This window comes from Ursus americanus, chromosome 7 (assembly GCF_024610735.1).
Source record: "Ursus americanus isolate L20-20 chromosome 7, mUrsAme1.1.p, whole genome shotgun sequence".
Lineage (NCBI taxonomy): Eukaryota > Metazoa > Chordata > Mammalia > Carnivora > Ursidae > Ursus > Ursus americanus.
Window position 1 is genome coordinate 52309999 of NC_142133.1, and position 15447 is coordinate 52325445.

General features: G+C 54.0%; 1 protein-coding gene across 2 annotated transcripts; it reads right to left on the reverse strand.

Annotated features, from left to right (window-relative positions):
- Positions 1-1195: 1195 nt before the first annotated feature.
- ASTL (astacin like metalloendopeptidase) lies at positions 1196-14696 on the reverse strand. 2 transcript variants are annotated; one of them, XM_045808855.2, is made up of 9 exons: positions 14584-14696; positions 13795-13920; positions 12012-12073; positions 10683-10773; positions 10092-10209; positions 9195-9376; positions 6332-6413; positions 6084-6238; positions 1196-1673 (listed from the first exon to the last, which is right to left on the reverse strand). In XM_045808855.2, the coding sequence occupies exons 1-9, from the start codon at positions 14627-14629 to the stop codon at positions 1324-1326; spliced, it is 1212 nt and encodes a 403-aa protein (XP_045664811.2). In that variant the 5' UTR covers positions 14630-14696; the 3' UTR covers positions 1196-1323. The 2 variants fall into 2 exon arrangements, with proteins under 2 accessions (XP_045664811.2, XP_087719338.1); XM_087863212.1 differs by lacking the exon at positions 1196-1673 and adding an exon at positions 3153-4077.
- Positions 14697-15447: the final 751 nt, after the last annotated feature.

A 15447-nucleotide genomic window follows, 5' to 3' on the forward strand; every position in this document is an offset into this window, starting at 1 on the left:
CCCGAGTCCCTCTCCTCCCCCGGGAAGGGGGTGTAACAGGCCTGAGGGCCCCTCCCACGTCAGTCAGCGGGGTTAAATACACTCATGCCTAGCCCAGTACCGGCTCCTGGCGCAAGCACCCAATTTTATTTCTGCCCTCCCTCACCACATCTGAGGCGCGGGCCCCATGGGGCCAGGGCCCAGGCTCCTACTGCCCTCCTACTCCTAGCAGGGCTTCCGGGGGCTTCCAACCGACCACCAGGATAGTGCCTCTCCAGGACTGGGGAGCTACTGGCCTGGGAGCCTCCCTAGAGACTTTCTTCACTCCTGGAATAGCCTTCACACAGCAAGCCAAGAGGTAAGGATAGGGCTTTGCTGAAGGAAGAAAAGCAGGTTGACCCCCCTCCCTGCCCCTTTCCCACCTTCCAGGGCTTCCTCTGGCCAAGTCCCTGGCTGGTGGGAGGGGGTGGAGTGGGGGTGGAGTGGGGGGGGAGTGGGGGGGAAGGCTCCTGGGAACAGGGTGGAGAGGACCTTTGAGTCCCATGTTCAGGGCCTCCCACTCTTGCCGAGTTTCCCCATTGTGTCGTGCTGGAGGCCTCCCCCCCCCTTCCTCATTGTCCCATGGGGTAGCGTTCCTGTCTCTGGAGCCGCCCTGCACTGCAGGGGAGCAAGCTGAAAGCCCCCCTGGGGAGCGGAGCTGGAGGCTACAGCTGGAGCGTAATCTTCCTAGCACCCAAACACAGGGGTGTGAGGCCATTCCCAGGGTCCCAGCCACAAGCTCCCCCTAAGTCCTGGCCTGAGAGAGAGAGAAAGAAAGAGAGAGAGAGAGAGAGAGAGAGAGAGAGAGAGAGTGTGTGTACCTGAGCATGCTGGGGGTCTGGGACTCACCACGGGAGGATTCCCAGGGGCCTTTGGGGCTGGAAGCTGCCTCTGCCCCACCTCTCCAGCCCCCCTGTGGTTCTGGGGCCCTGGAGAGTATCCCCTCCCCTTCCCAGCAGCCTCTAGGGCTAGGGCAGAAGCTGAGAACAGGCAGAGCCAGGCATCTCTTGGCAGACCTGCTTTCCCCCAATAGACCTAGAAGTACCCTTTGTCCCCAGGAGCCTTCAGGAGAACATATGGGAAGGAAGGGACAGAGGGAGAGTCCAGGCCTCAGGTTGGGGCTGGAAGACCAGGTACTGCCCGGAAAGGCCAGAGGTTACACAACCCAGCTCTTCTAGACAGAGGATGCCCTTCCCACTTGGGGACAGAAGCCAAGGGCTCGACCTCTGGGCAGCCCCCTGAAAGGACTTTCAGGTACATGTGCTCCTGGCAGAGCTGGGGTCCCCAGAGCATCCCGAATAGGCACTAGCTGGTCTTCTGCTTCTGGAGACGTGGTTGGGGGTGTACAGAGGGCACTCGGGCCGGCCAGGATGTATCTAGAGAAATACCAGGAACACCTGCTCCAGGCCTGGAGTTCAGGGAGGAAGCTGGGGTCTGAAGCAGCCCCGCAGAGGCCTCCAGAGCGAACTTCCTCGGCGCAGGGAGTTCCCAGCTACGTGAGCTCTCTCCCGGCCCTGCAGCAACACGCTGGCCTCCAGCCTTGGGGCCACTGGCGTCGGGGCTCCCAGATTCTGCCAACAACGCCTTCAGAAGCCGCTGCAGGTATGGTGTAGAGGCAGGGGTAGGGCTCCCACCATCGCTGTGGGGCTGGAACCCTGAAGCGGGAAAGACAGGAGGTTATGTCCCAGAATCACAGAAGGAAAAGGTGCAGCCCGGCTGTAGAGCGCCAGGGCCGTCTTGAGTCTCATTCGCAGCTCGCTGGAGCCAGCCTGCCCGCCCCTGCTCAGCCGTCGCTCCACACCTTCAAGACCCACATTCTCCACTCCCACTGACAGACAAGGACCGCAGAACCATCCCACTCCCTCCCCTCTTGTCTCAGTCACCACCAGCAGTGAGGCCACGGGGGTCTTCCATGACCTTCTGCCCGGACCCCAAGCTCCTGACGGTCACCTCGCCAGATAGCCGAGCACTGACAGCAGTGCAGCCCTCGCTGTCCCGGCACCTCCTGGGGCCCCTGTCCCGAGCGCCCCCCGGCCTCTCCCGCAGAGCTTCTCCTGCACTCCTAACCACCTCCACCACGGTCAGACAGACACACACACGCACGCAGCGGGACGGGGCTGCCTTGCTCCTCACAGCCACCCCTGGACCACGGCTCGAGTTCCAGAAGACTTCATCTTAAGCCCCAGTTCTATCTGGCCAGGCCCCTCTCACCGCCATCACGCCTGCCCGTGCACCGAAAGCTTCGCAAGCAGCCCAATCTTCCGTCAGCACACACCGACCATATGAGGGTTGATCTGCTTCAACCAGCCACTCTTCTCCCTCTTGGTCCCATGGACCTCGCAGCTCATCCCCGCCCCCAGGCAGGTCAGCACCAGAAACCACCACTGAAGAAGTCTCTGTTCCTGGTTGCCCACTCCGGCACTTCTAAGCTCACTTGTTGAAATACCACAACTCTTCAGCCCCCCCCCCCCCCGATCGCATGGACCCCAAGGTCATCCTGCCCTGCCACCTCCTCGCTTCCAGACCGCTCTTCGCACCCGGCTTGCGGTCCACAGCCCTCACTGCAAATACTCAAGCACCTTCCCCTGTGTCACACCTGCCCATAAAGTCCCAGTCCTGGAGCACCCAGGTGCCCACCCACACCATGCCTTCCCCTGGCCGCCAGCTGCCCCAGCACCACCCACAGCCCTGTGAGGGGTCTCGAACTGGTCTCTAGTCAGCAGCATCACGCCTTACCCTTCACATCCATTCCCTTCTCCCCAACCTCCAGGCTAATGACCTCATGTCAGGCTTTGTGACAAGGCCCTCGAAGCCCACACATCTGCACGTCAGGATCCACATACGAGGTTAGGTCTGCTCCCGTCTTCCTTCTCATTAGGTCCAAGGAAGCGCAGACATATGCTTGGACACCTATCCACCAAGGGCGGCTCCTACCCAAATGTTCTAGATGTTCTTCGCTCTGCCCTCTGAATGCACCCTTTTTCCTTCTCCATTGGGTCATTTCAGCATCTAAACATGCTTGAATGTCTACCATCATGATAAGCCTTCTCTTGACCCACAGCCCCTTCCAGCCACCTCCCAGTTCCATTCCTCATGGTAGTCCAACCCCTAGAATAGTTACCCACAAAGCTCTTGCCACATCTTTTTTTAAAAAAAGTATGTAATATTTGATATTACGTATGGGAAAGAAATGCATAAGAAATGATGCTAGGACAACCAGATAGTCACATGCAAAAGACTTGGGATTAAATTTTCATGACCTTGGGTTAGGCGAAGGCTACTCAGATAGGACAACAAAAGCACAAAGGATAGAGAAGTTAGACCCCCATCGAAATTAAAAATGTTTGCATTCACAGGACACCATCAACCTATAGAATGTGAGAAAAATATTTCCAAATGACAAGTCTGATAAGGGACATTTACCTAGAATACACAAAGAACTCCTACAACTCAGCGATGGAAAGACAACCCAAGTGAAAAACCTCCAGAAGGTTTTAAACCCATTTCTCGAAGAGGACACATAGATGACCAATAAGCACATGAAGAGATCATTAGGGAAACAGATCAAAACAATGAGACACCACGTCATACCCGCTTAGGACCAATATAATCTGAAGAACAGATAAAAGCAAGTGTTGGCAAGGACATGGAGAGATTTGAACCCTCCTACACTGCTCGTGGGAGGGAAAAATGATGCGGCCAATTTGAAAACCATAGCCTTTAAATCCAGAGTTACCATAGGACCCAGCCATCTATTCCTAAGTGTAAATCCAAAGGAAAAAGACATGTTCACATAAAATCGTATACACAAATATTCGTAGTAGCATTAATCATAATAGCCAAAAAGTAGAAATAACCCAAAGATCTTTCAGCTGATGAATGAACAAAATGTCCTATGTCCATACAATGAAGGGTCATTTGACAATAAAAGAATGAAGAACTCATACATGATACAATATGGATGAGCCCTGAAAACATCATGCGAAGTAAAAGCAGCCTGTCACAAAACATCATGTACCGTAGGATTCCATTTACAGGAAATTTCCAGAATAGGCAAACCTAGAGAGACAGAATGTAGATTGGCAGTTCTCTAGAGCTGGGGTTGGGGGCACTCATGTACACGTGAGGGACATGGAACGTCTTGTGTTGACTTCTCATTTGGTTTCTTCTGTGAGAGGTTTGTTAGGTCTCTTGCCTGTTTTTCTACTTTGTACTCTTCCAGCTTTTTCTTATTATGTTCATTATATATATTATGTAAATTACATAACATTATGTATTTGGGGTACAATTCGTTATGTGTTACAAAAGCTCTGATTTGTAACTTGCATTTTCACTTCGTCTTTAGATTAGTAGTTATGCTAGAATAACCACACAGTATTATTAATGTAGTTGGACTTGTGAATCTTTCCAGTTTCATGGTTTGCTTTGTGTGTGTCTTATTAAAGAAACCCTTACCTATCCCAAGGTCATAAGCATTTTACTATTTTTCCTAAAATTTTTTTCTATTTACATGGAAGTCTGGTATATATCTGAGATGTATTTGTGCATGAGCTGGGAATTTTTTTGACAGATAACTAGTCATCTTAGAGCTACTTAATGGCTATTCTTTCCCTAATGATTAGCAGTGCCCCTTTACCAAGGCTCTACTTCTGAGTAGGATTCATTTATGGACTCTCCATTCTGTCTCAATGGGCAATTGTCTACCCCTGCACCAGAGATATGCATTTAACATTACATACATTTCATGTATATATTTTGTATGGTATACATTTCTATAAATCTATTTTATAAACTATATATCTCGATATCTGGTAGGGCAAGTCCCTCCACTTTATTTTTCTTTAAGAGTATCTTGGCTATTATTTGCCTTGTGTTTTAATAAGATTTTATTTTTTTTACTTGTCAGAAAGAGCACAAGCAGGGGGAGTGGCAGGCAGAGGGAAGAGGGAGAAGCAGGCTCCCGACTGAGCAGGGAGACTGATGTGGGATTCGAGCCCAAGACTCTGGGATCATGACCTTAGCCGAAGGCAGACGCTTAACCAACTGAGCCACCCAGGCGTCCCACCTCTGGTGTTTTTATATAAGTTTTAGAATCACCTTGCCAAGATTGCCAAAAAAAAAAAAAAAACTTCTTGGGATTTTCAGTGGGAATTGAGTGAATCTATGGATCGGAATTGACATTTTTATATCGCCTTCCTATTAATGAACAGGATACATATCTCTACGTATTTAAAAATCTTTGATTTTAATAAAGGCTAATTTTCCATAGAACTTTTTATGGAACTGTCAGATTGATTCCTTGGGACATTATTGCTATTATAATGGGTTTTTTAAAAATTATGTTTTCCAACTATCGATGCAATCACTATAGAAATCATATTTCTATACATCTACCTTTTAAAATGCTCATTGCTGGGGCGCCTGGGTGGCTCTGTCAATTGAACGTCCCACTCTTGGTTTGGGCTCAGGTCATGATCTCAGGGTCATGGTACCAAGCCCCGCATCAGGTTCAGCAGGAAGTCCGCCTGAGATTCTCTCTACCCCCCCCACTCCCTGTGCCCCTCCCCCCAAAAATAAATCTTTTAAGATAAAACTCTTATTGCTTCCAATAATTTAATAGGTTTTGTTGCTTTCAATGTAGATAATCATCTATGAACAGTGACAGTTTTTGCCTCCTTCCCAATCCTCCGATTCTCATTATTTCTCTTTATGCACTGCAGTGGCTAAGACCTTCACTACAGCACTGAACAGACAGGACAAGAGTGGAAGAACTTGTTTTGGTCCTGATTTTAGCGCTTTAACATTAGAAGTGATTTTTGCTCTGGGATTTGGGTAGATACCCGTGTTAGGGTTAAGAAAGGGACCTCTATTCCTATTTACTAAGAGTTTCTAATCACAAGTGAGAATTTTCAAATGCTTTTTCTACATCTCTTGAGGCGAACCCCTGATGATTTTGCCCTGCTCACCTCTGCAACCTCAGTGCTACCACTTCGCCCTCCTGGACATCACCTCAACAGAGGAGCCTGCTCCGGACGCCTCGGATCACTCTGCCCCTTGTCACTCACCTCCTCCATGGGGACCTTGGCCACTCGGGCTGCAGTCGTAAAGCCTGAGGACCCGTGTGATGTCCGAGGTGCTCAGGTTCCATCGCTGGCCAATGTGGACACCGGGAGCCCAGAGCGGTGTGATGGTGGGCAGCCCACGGCGGCTGAAGGCAAGCCTGAAACCCAGCAGATGGGGACCTGAGTCCAGATCACAGTGAGGGCTGGCAGGGCAGCAAAGAAGGGAGGAAGGAAGGGAAAGGGGTCCTCACCTCCCATAGTGCATCACTGATGAGTAGTCATAGGGCACCAGCATGTTGCTGTTCCGAGATTTGATGAAGTTGATTTCAAAGCCTAGGGGGTGGAGGGAAGGAGGAGGAACAACCACAAAACTTGGTGATGGGGGAAGAGAGCAGGGGAGTGAGGGGTTGGGGGATAGGGGTCTTCCAGGAACTTGTAACCTATGTGAGCTGAGGGGTCCAAAACTATAGCCAGATGTGCCCTCCCCTATACCAGTCCCTGGTCCCCACCTCCTTGGTGCCTTTACTTGCTACTCTTCCCCTCCCCCCCCCAGGAGGGGTCCAGACCTGCACTAGCTGGTGTGGAAGCACAGGGACCTCCTGACTCCTGAGGAATGCCCTCCACTTCCTGCCCCACTCGAGCTCACCTGGATGTAACGATCTTTGCCGAACCTACACTTTCCACGGGGTCGCACACTACTCAGTGTCTTCCACGCCCCCGACCCGAGAGATAGAGTACCTACCCTTCAACCCGGCTTCAGAGACCTGCTAGCCCATCATCTGCTGTTGAACTCCCGCTTCCCAGCAGCAAGCCACCTTGCTCTTTCTCAGGTTTGAGTCCAGCACTTCCCCACTGGCCAGAGCACCCCCTTTTCCCCATCACTGCCGTATGTGCCTCTAGAGAGTTCTTCATCTTTCCTTTTAAAAACCCTTAAGCCATTAGGGGCGCCTGGGTGGCACAGCGATTAAGCGTCTGCCTTCGGCTCAGGGCGTGATCCCAGCGTTGTGGGATCGAGCCCCACGTCGGGCTCCTCCGCTATGAGCCTGCTTCTTCCTCTCCCACTCCCCCTGCTTGTGTTCCCTCTCTCGCTGGCTGTCTCTATCTCTGTCAAATGAGTAAATAAATAAAATCTTTAAAAAAAAAATTTAAAAAAAAAAAAAAACCCTTAAGCCATTAAACACTTTTGAACAGGCACTATATTCATCTGGTTCAAAAGTCAAGAAACATTGATCTATAATAAGCCTCCCACTCCATCCCCCTTCTGAGTGTCTGCCTCCCCATCCCCAGTTCATTACTGTCATTAGTTTGTATATCTTAGCAGTTTGCCCTGTACGTAATACAAATGTATTCTCATTTTTCTTCATTCTTAATAAATGGGGAAAATCGCTTAAGAAAACCACGCAAGTTTAGGAGTGCTGTTGGTTTTCTAATTCATTCATTTCTGCTTTTAACTTCATTAATTCCCCCCTGCTTTCCTTTTTCTTAACCTGGATTGAAAGGCTTATTTTTTTCTATTTTTATTGATATAAGTATTTAAGTCCACACATTTTCCCTGAGCATTGCTTTAGCTGAGAACCATCAGTTCTAGTGTGTTGGGGTTTTGTTTTTGTTTTTTTAAGAATTCCTGCAATTCTTGGGGCGCCTGGGTGGCACAGCAATTAAGCGTCTGCCTTCGGCTCAGGGCATGATCCCGGCGTTATGGGATTGAGCCCCACATCAGGCTCCTCCGCTGGAAGCCTGCTTCTTCCTCTCCCACTCCCCCTGCCTGTGTTCCCTCTCTCGCTGGCTGTCTCTATCTCTGTCGAATAAATAAAATCTTTAAAAAAAAAATTAAAAAAAAAAAGGCTTAAAAAGAATTCCTGCAATTCTTTAACCCTGGAGCTAAAAGAAAGGATTATTACTGTTGTTTTTTAAACTTTAATTTCTAAGTAGATGTTTTTGGTTTTGTTATTTTTTAATTTTATATTAAAATCGAAACATTTGAAATAACTCTTTTTCAAATATGAAGTTTTTCTATCATATGGTAAGTTTTCCCAAGTATTCCATGAGCACTTGGAAGGACTGAAGTCTCTATTTTCAGGGTATAGTCACTATCATCACCCTTCTTCCTTAGGCTAGTCTCGGATCTCAAACTCCATCCCTTGTCTCATTATAAGGTGCTACCTAAGTTCCCCCCACATGGCACCCTTTCTCAGGGGCTCCATGCATGCTGGTCTCTTGAGTACCCTCCCCCACCCATTTCACCTGGCTCACCCCACAACAGCAGCAGAGGCACTCACACCAGAAGCTCTCCGCTTACAGGAAGTCTTCCAACCCTTCCCCTTCCCCCCACATTCCCCCAGACCAAATTCCTGATGGTGTATCTCTTCTACTTCCCTCCCTCATGAAGCAATGGTCTCTACTCTTCTTACCTCCTGACTCAGGCTGTCACCTCCCCCACCACAAGCGAGGGATCCCACCATTCCCAAGACCAGATGCCCAGCACTCAGCTCCTGCCCATGGCATGCAACACAGTGGCCCACTCCCCAAACCAGCCTCAGCTCTGCCACTGCCACCTTCTGGGACATGGTCTCCCCGGGCTTCCTCTGTCCCACATGCCCGTTGGTGCCCAGCTCACAAGGACTGAGCCCCTGCAGGGCTGGCCTCAGCCTCCCGCATCAGACACTTGGCACACACAGCCCACTACTTCCAGGGCTTCGGTCTTGGCTCCACGGCTGCAGCTGGAACACAGCCGCTACCCCAACCCCACCCAGCAGCGTCTGGCACAGGAAGGACTGCAAGGTGCATACGCAATGAACAAGGGTCAAAGGATACCACCAACTCCAACCTCAGCTAACTGGCTGTGTTCGTGAGAGGGGGGAAAAAAAAGGAGACAAAGCCAATAGCGATGCCCTAGCTCAGGCAGGACTACGGGCGGACAGATGGAAGGCTCGGAGCCCAGAGCAGTAGTAGCTGGACAACCTCCAGGGCTCGAGGAGAGGCAGGAGCCCCACCTTCCTTGTGGTAGAAAGACGGATGACCTCTTCTAAAGTGGCAGGCAAGTCAGGCCCTGGCTGGTGCCCTCGCACCCCAGGATCCCCATGTCCAGCCTGTGCTGTGCACGATTTGGCTTACCTGGGAGGATCTCGTTCCAGTTGATTCGAATATAGCGGTCCCGATCAGCCCGGGAGTGCTCATGCCAGAAGCCCAGCACATGCATGAGCTCATGCAGGACAATGCCTGGGCCTTTCTGGAGACAGGTAGGTGCCAGGGACACCACCTGCATCCCTCCACTGCGTCCCACGCTGGAGAAACACCTGCAGGGCCAGAAGAGAGCACTGGGTAGGCGCCAGCCCCGGGATGCAGAGCAGGCCCCCCTCCCCTTCCTCTCCCAAGTCCTGAGATGAATGACCACCAACAGGTAGTCCCCGTTCTAGGTTCTAGGCTTGCAGTTCCCAAGTCCCTTCACTGCCCGGCCATCTGTAAAATGGGTACACGGAATTCCCACTCCCACCCTGGGGTACAAGGAGGACAGAGGGGTGGAGAGGAGCACCGATAACAGAAGCAGCTCATTGAACGAATGTCCCCATCCAGGGGTCCCCAAGTCTACGCTCTCACACGTGATCTTCGGTCCCTAACAAGCTAGGAAGTGGGTACTGCCATCACGCCCATTTCCGAGCAGGCAGGAGAGCCTCAGAAGTTAAGCGCTTGCCCGGTATCCGGTGGCTCCTGCACCCGGAGCCGAGGCCAGGTGGGTCCCGCAGAAGCCGTGCCCATTCCCCAGACCATGAAGTCTCCTCAGAGCGTTTTGGGAGGAGGGTCAAGCACCTCATTCCCCTCCTTCTCCACCTTCTGCCCCGAGTATCTGTGGGCCCGGCTCCCACCCGGCAAACCACTCAATGGGCGGAGCGGCTTTGGACCTGGGAAGCCAGGCCCAGAAACAGATTTTAGACGCTGGCTTGGGTAAATCCCGGCTGAACTCAGAAGAACACAGAGAAAGTCCCTCCCCCCCACGCCCCCGGGAGCACATACCCAGACATGGGGATGATGGAAATGAAGTCTCTCTGGCCCTGGTAGGCGACAAACCTGATGCAGGTGACACGTTCAAACTCGGCAAATGCCTTCAGGAGGACCTCGCGGCTGGGTTTGTCTGGGGGAGGGGACACCCTGGCTGAACCTCCAGCAGAGACCCCCAGAGCCCTCGTGACGCCTCACAAGTCTGCACGCAGGGTGGGAACGGAGCTTCCAAGCATTCTTCCAAAATGGAAATGTCAAGAAAGGGCAGCCTGAGTGTCGTGGGGGGAGGCGGAGGGGGAAGCTGGGTCCCAGACAGGCCCTCACTGTGCCACCCTGGGTAGGTCCCAGTCGTCTGGGCCGTTTGGCCTTGAGATGGAGCAAATAGCCCTAGGGACCCCCATCAGCTCTTCCGGGCTTTTAGCCCTCCCAGCTCTGGGGGCCCTCCGGAGTAAAGGCTTCTCTTCCTGGGAAGGGGCTCTCTGGTGGTGATGGCGAGTAGAGGCAGAGGGAAGAACTTCAGAGGAGTGCAGGCTACACAGGGGTGTAAGAGGCCGGGGCCACAGGGAGGCCCACAGCTCCCGGGACCGAGTGCACATGCCCACTCACCGTACTTGCTGGAGAGCAGGAAGGGGACCTCCACAAACCCCCCGTTCTTAGGCCACTTGTTGCTGCCCGCTGAGAACAGCCGGAAGGGACTCTGAAGAGAGAGGGCAGTTCGGGGACCTCTGGGGACACAGGCCAGATAGGCTTCTTGCCCCTGGAGGTGCCACGTCTCAGGCCACAAGAACCAGGAAGACAGGAGAAGCAGGATGCAGGTATGGGAGGGTGGGGATGGAGGGACGTCGGGGGCCTGCTAGGTGAGTTCCGATACACAACACGACCCTGTGTTCTGCAGAACAGAGCTGTAACTTATTCCATCGGCAGAAGAACAAAACCCAGGACTTGTTCCTGAAGAGGCTGACGAGGAGTGCCAGTCCCAGGGTGGGGCCCACTTCAGAAAGGGAGCAGCAGCCCCGTCCTTCCTGAAACCCGGACGGCAGCTGAGCATCCCCGAACGTCCACGGAAAGAGGCAGCAGGGTCCTGCTCAGGCTGACGCTAAGGCAACACCCCTGGCCTTAGCAGCTCCCTTGCCCCCCCTCTTCCGCCAACCGAAACCCTCTGAAGCATAGGCTTTGTGGCACCCCAGCCGGTCCTGCCCCGCTGGCTACCACAGGTCTTACTGGATTCTGTTCCCCCTCCCAGTGCTCACTGGGTGACCAGGAACAGGGGCCTCGTCCAACCCCCCAGCCCCAGCCTTTGGCTCTGCAGCCCAGCCTCACGTTGAGCCAACAGCGGGCAGCCTCCAAACAGCAAAACCGTCTTGCTCTCACCAGGTCACAGTCCTGTTCAGGAGGACACCTCTGCCACCCAGTCACTTAAAAGATGGTCCTGTTCTCCTGAACACCGTGCATTCTCATCTGCCTGCCAAGTCACCCCAATTCCCACCCAGCCTTCTCCCTTTCTGACTCCACCCCTCCCTTCCCACCAGGTTGAGGTCCAGACTGTGGCTACCACCTCCGGGGTTCCCCACCACCACCTCCCACCAGCCCCTGCTGGTCTGTGCTCATCTCTTCCTTCATTCCAGTACTTTCTGAACACCTGCTCTGGGCAGAGTACCGAGCTGGATCTTGAGGACTCAAACCCCCTCCTTCAGGAAGCCCTCTCAGGCTGACTGCTGTTACCACTGCCGATGTTACCCTCCCTCCCATTCAGTCTGGCTGATACCTACTAGAATATTCACTGTGACTTTAACAAGAAGGGGTATCTACCAAGCTGTGAGCAACAGATGGATCCCTCATGTGTCGCACCCCCATGACACCAGAGGCTGGGCTCCAAGGCCTCTAACATGGTCTGTGAAGTTATTCACACCCATGTGTATACATGCTCACACTCACTGGCCGAAGGATATCCCCCTCGAGGAGGAAGCTGCTCTCTGGGGTCTCCTCTGGAATGAGCCCTGGGAAGAAGGGAGGGATATAGGTGAGCCCATGCCCTACGCCCACCGGAGTCCAGACTCTAGGGACAGGCCCAGCAGCAACCCCGGAGTCTGTCCTTCCCGACTCTGAGGCTGGAGCTTCCCTAGGCCCTCAGGCTGTGTGACCTCAGGCAAGTCATACAGCCCCTCTGAGCCTCCAGTCTACAAACATACGTGATGCTTCTCAGCCCAATCACATCTCTCCCTCATTGAAACACAGTCCACGGCTTCCCCAGCCCATGCAAATCCAGTCCCAACTCCTCCCTCTATGCTTGGGTCTCTCTGCTAATCAGGAGCGGCGTTTTCCTCCAGCTGCCCCTTATGTCATCCCCCTCTCCAGCTCAGGCCACACTCAGGGAACATCCCCCATCTAATCCTCCCCATCTGTGTGAGTCGGGGCCCTCGCAGGGACAAGTGACCGATTCCAGCCCATACCACCATCGCAGGACGGGGTCTGGCCCCCGTGAGCCTGGCTCTCCGGCTCTCTCCCTCCCCACGTCAGCCTGCCTCTGCTTCTCTCCAGCCTCAGTTTTTGCCACAGCTGGCAGCCCTTCTCCCCAGCCTCTTTACTAAGAGGTCAGTCCTACAAGGAGTCCCAGAAGAGGGTCTGGCCCTGAGGTATGTTGGGGGGGGGGTTCCCTAGATGCAGAGCCGGAGCTGGGGAGGTACCTGCGAGTGATTTATTGAGGGGGCGCTGGGGAAGACCCAGGCTCTGCGGGACTGCAGCCTCGGCCTGATTCCGCAGGAGCTCTGGACCCCAAACAGCACCACACCCTTGTCTCACACGGAGGCCAGGGGCCGCTCCATGGCCCCCATGAGTCTCTGCGGGCCACTCTGGGCAGGGGAGGGAGTAGCTTCGCAGGCACCCCTGGCCAAGGGCCTTCAGCTGTGAGGCCTTAGCAGCCAACATTCCCGGCAGCTGGGGACGGCGTGTGCTTCCCAGTAAAGGGCATCTCAGATAGCTGTTGGGCCTCCGGCAGCCCTGGCTAAGTGTTCTGTATGGCGGCTGAAAAAAATCAATGCCGGGGAAGTTGCAGATTGGTTCTAGCTACCTCCAGACCAGTCACAGTCACCGAAAGGTGGCATACAGCCCTGCTCCCGCTCAGCCATGCTGGGGCGCCATGTCGGCTCACAGAGAAAGGGCAAGACCACATTCAGGAGATTCTCATCCCTCCAGGCAAAGTCACCCCTCCCCCCAATGCTTCAGCTCCAACCTCCAAACTCCAGTCTTTTTTATCCCAGCAGCTTCATCCCGGGTTATGGGTTATCTATATGCTGGCCTTCTTCAGCGGAGATCCCCAGACGCCTGGGGTCTCATGCTGCTTTGGCTGCCCCCCCCCCCAGCTCACCCGCTCACACCTGCCGCCCATCCTGCCCCAGGTGGCTGACATCTCCAACATCCACTAATGACTTAGGTCAACACCAGATGGAGCACCCCAAAGACCCGTACTTTTATCAGGCCGTTTTTAAAAACCTAGGCTTTTCTCTCTTCTTATAAAATAACAAGCCAGTAGAGAAGATACAGAAATATAGACTTTTTAAAAAGTCACCCATAGACCTAGGAACAGCCGCTCATCCAGAGCCCAGTGAGCTGGCTCCTTTCCAGCTGGTTCTGCTCGTCCGTGTGTTCAGCACGGTCCTCACCACACCACCTGGACCGCTTCAAAGCCCCTCCATCCCACAAGAAGACATGGTGCCCTCACCTTGGTTAATCGCAGGGATGTCCTTGTCCCAGGACGTCTGGGTCTCCTCAGGTTTGAGGCCCTCTGAGAAGCTGGTTCCACAGGCCTCTGGGGAGCTGGAGGCGGAGGGTGCTCCTAGGATCAAACCTGGCCCAGACAGTGCATACTCATGATGCCCGAAGTGCCCTCACTGGGGAGAGAGGACAACAGGACTTGGCGGAGGGGGGGGGGGTGGACAGACAACCAGAACCAGGCCCTTCACAAAGGCAGGCCTCCAGAAAGTAGTCCTGGGAGACTGCCTGGCCTCCCCTCAGTCCCAGCTGGTGACAAGACCTAGACAATCTGAGGAAGGAGCTCCTTTAAGGGGACCAACACTGGGCTCCAAAAAGCAACCCCAGATTCCAAGTATCTGTGTGTATGAGGTAGGGGAGGGACAGGAGAGGCGGGGACAGACCTCAGACACGCACACTGAAGGCAGTGGGGCTAGTCCGGACCCTCCCCCATGCCTCCCTTCTCAGCCCAGACCTCTGGAAAGTGGACTCAGACTGGGCAGGCCTGGCACGCCAGCAGAACGAGGGCGTCTGGAGTGCCACACCTTCCACCTCCTGCCAGGTAGGCCTCTGTGTTCAGGGTCTTCAGGAGGCCTCCCCTTGGCGCCACTTGGAGCGGCTTTCTGGGAACATCCCTGGAGAGCCCATTCTCTAAGCTATTCAGATCAGTTCGGATCCCTGAAGCCTCCAGTCACACCCTCTCGCCTCTACCCGCACTCTGTGTAGCCGAAACTCGAGAAGGGCGAGGCAGCCCACTTACCTGGCAAACAGAGCAGACCCAGCACCCATGGCCAGAGGCCTCCCATTTTCACGCAGTCGGGGGTGGGGATGGGGGGCTCCCGCAGCGAGCAGGAGCCCAAACACCCGCAAGGACAGGCCCGCCTGATAGCAGACTTAACGCCAGCCCCGCCGCCCACGCACCGCTTAAATAGCGTCTTCTCCAGCCCCCACCTGCAGCCCCGCCTCCACCAACTCAACCTGCAGCCCCACCTCCGCCAACTCCACCTGCAGCCGCTCCCGCTCCTACCTGTGTTCCCCACCCCCACCCCCACCCCCAGCCCAGGCCGGAGCCTTCCCGACCCTGGTCAAATCCTTCCCAGCCTGGCTGAAGTGGGGGAGAAGGTGAGAAGCCAGGCACAAAGCACCGTGCAGGGTCGGAGGGTACCACTGGAGAGTGTGCCCCTTATGAGGTCCCCTCCCACCACCAGGGGGCAGAGAAACATCACAGAAGGGTGCTGAGGCGGGCGCCCTGGGGTGGACCTCATCCTCCAACAGGGGGAGACCGCTTTCCCGCCCCCCCCCCCCCCGCACTCACACATGGGAAAAGCTGCCTGAGACCGAGGCACCCCCAGGCTATCTGTGGAAGGAGGAAAAGTTCACGAATTTTTATAAGCGTTTACTTTAATATACATAGAGGAAAGTAGATAATCACAAGTGTGGGGATCTGGAAAAGTTTACACACTGAACGCCCGGGCGTAACCAGCACCCCCACAGAAGCCTACCATGCGGAGAGGGGGAGCTTTTGGATACCGAGACCCTTGCATGGACGCTACCCTTGTCATCCCGACAGCCTTGCAAAATCGGCATTTACCCCCATTTCACAGATCCAGAAACTAAAGCTCTT

Coding starts and splice junctions, on each gene's coding strand:
- ASTL (XM_045808855.2), bottom strand. CDS start 14,629: ATGGGAGGCCTCTGGCCATGGGTGCTGGGTCTGCTCTGTTTGCCAG. Junction 13,921..14,583: donor GGGTCTGCTCTGTTTGCCAG/GTAAGTGGGCTG, acceptor TGTCTGGGCCAG/GTTTGATCCTAGGAGCACCC. Junction 10,210..10,682: donor CCTGCTCTCCAGCAAGTACG/GTGAGTGGGCAT, acceptor CCCCTCCCCCAG/ACAAACCCAGCCGCGAGGTC.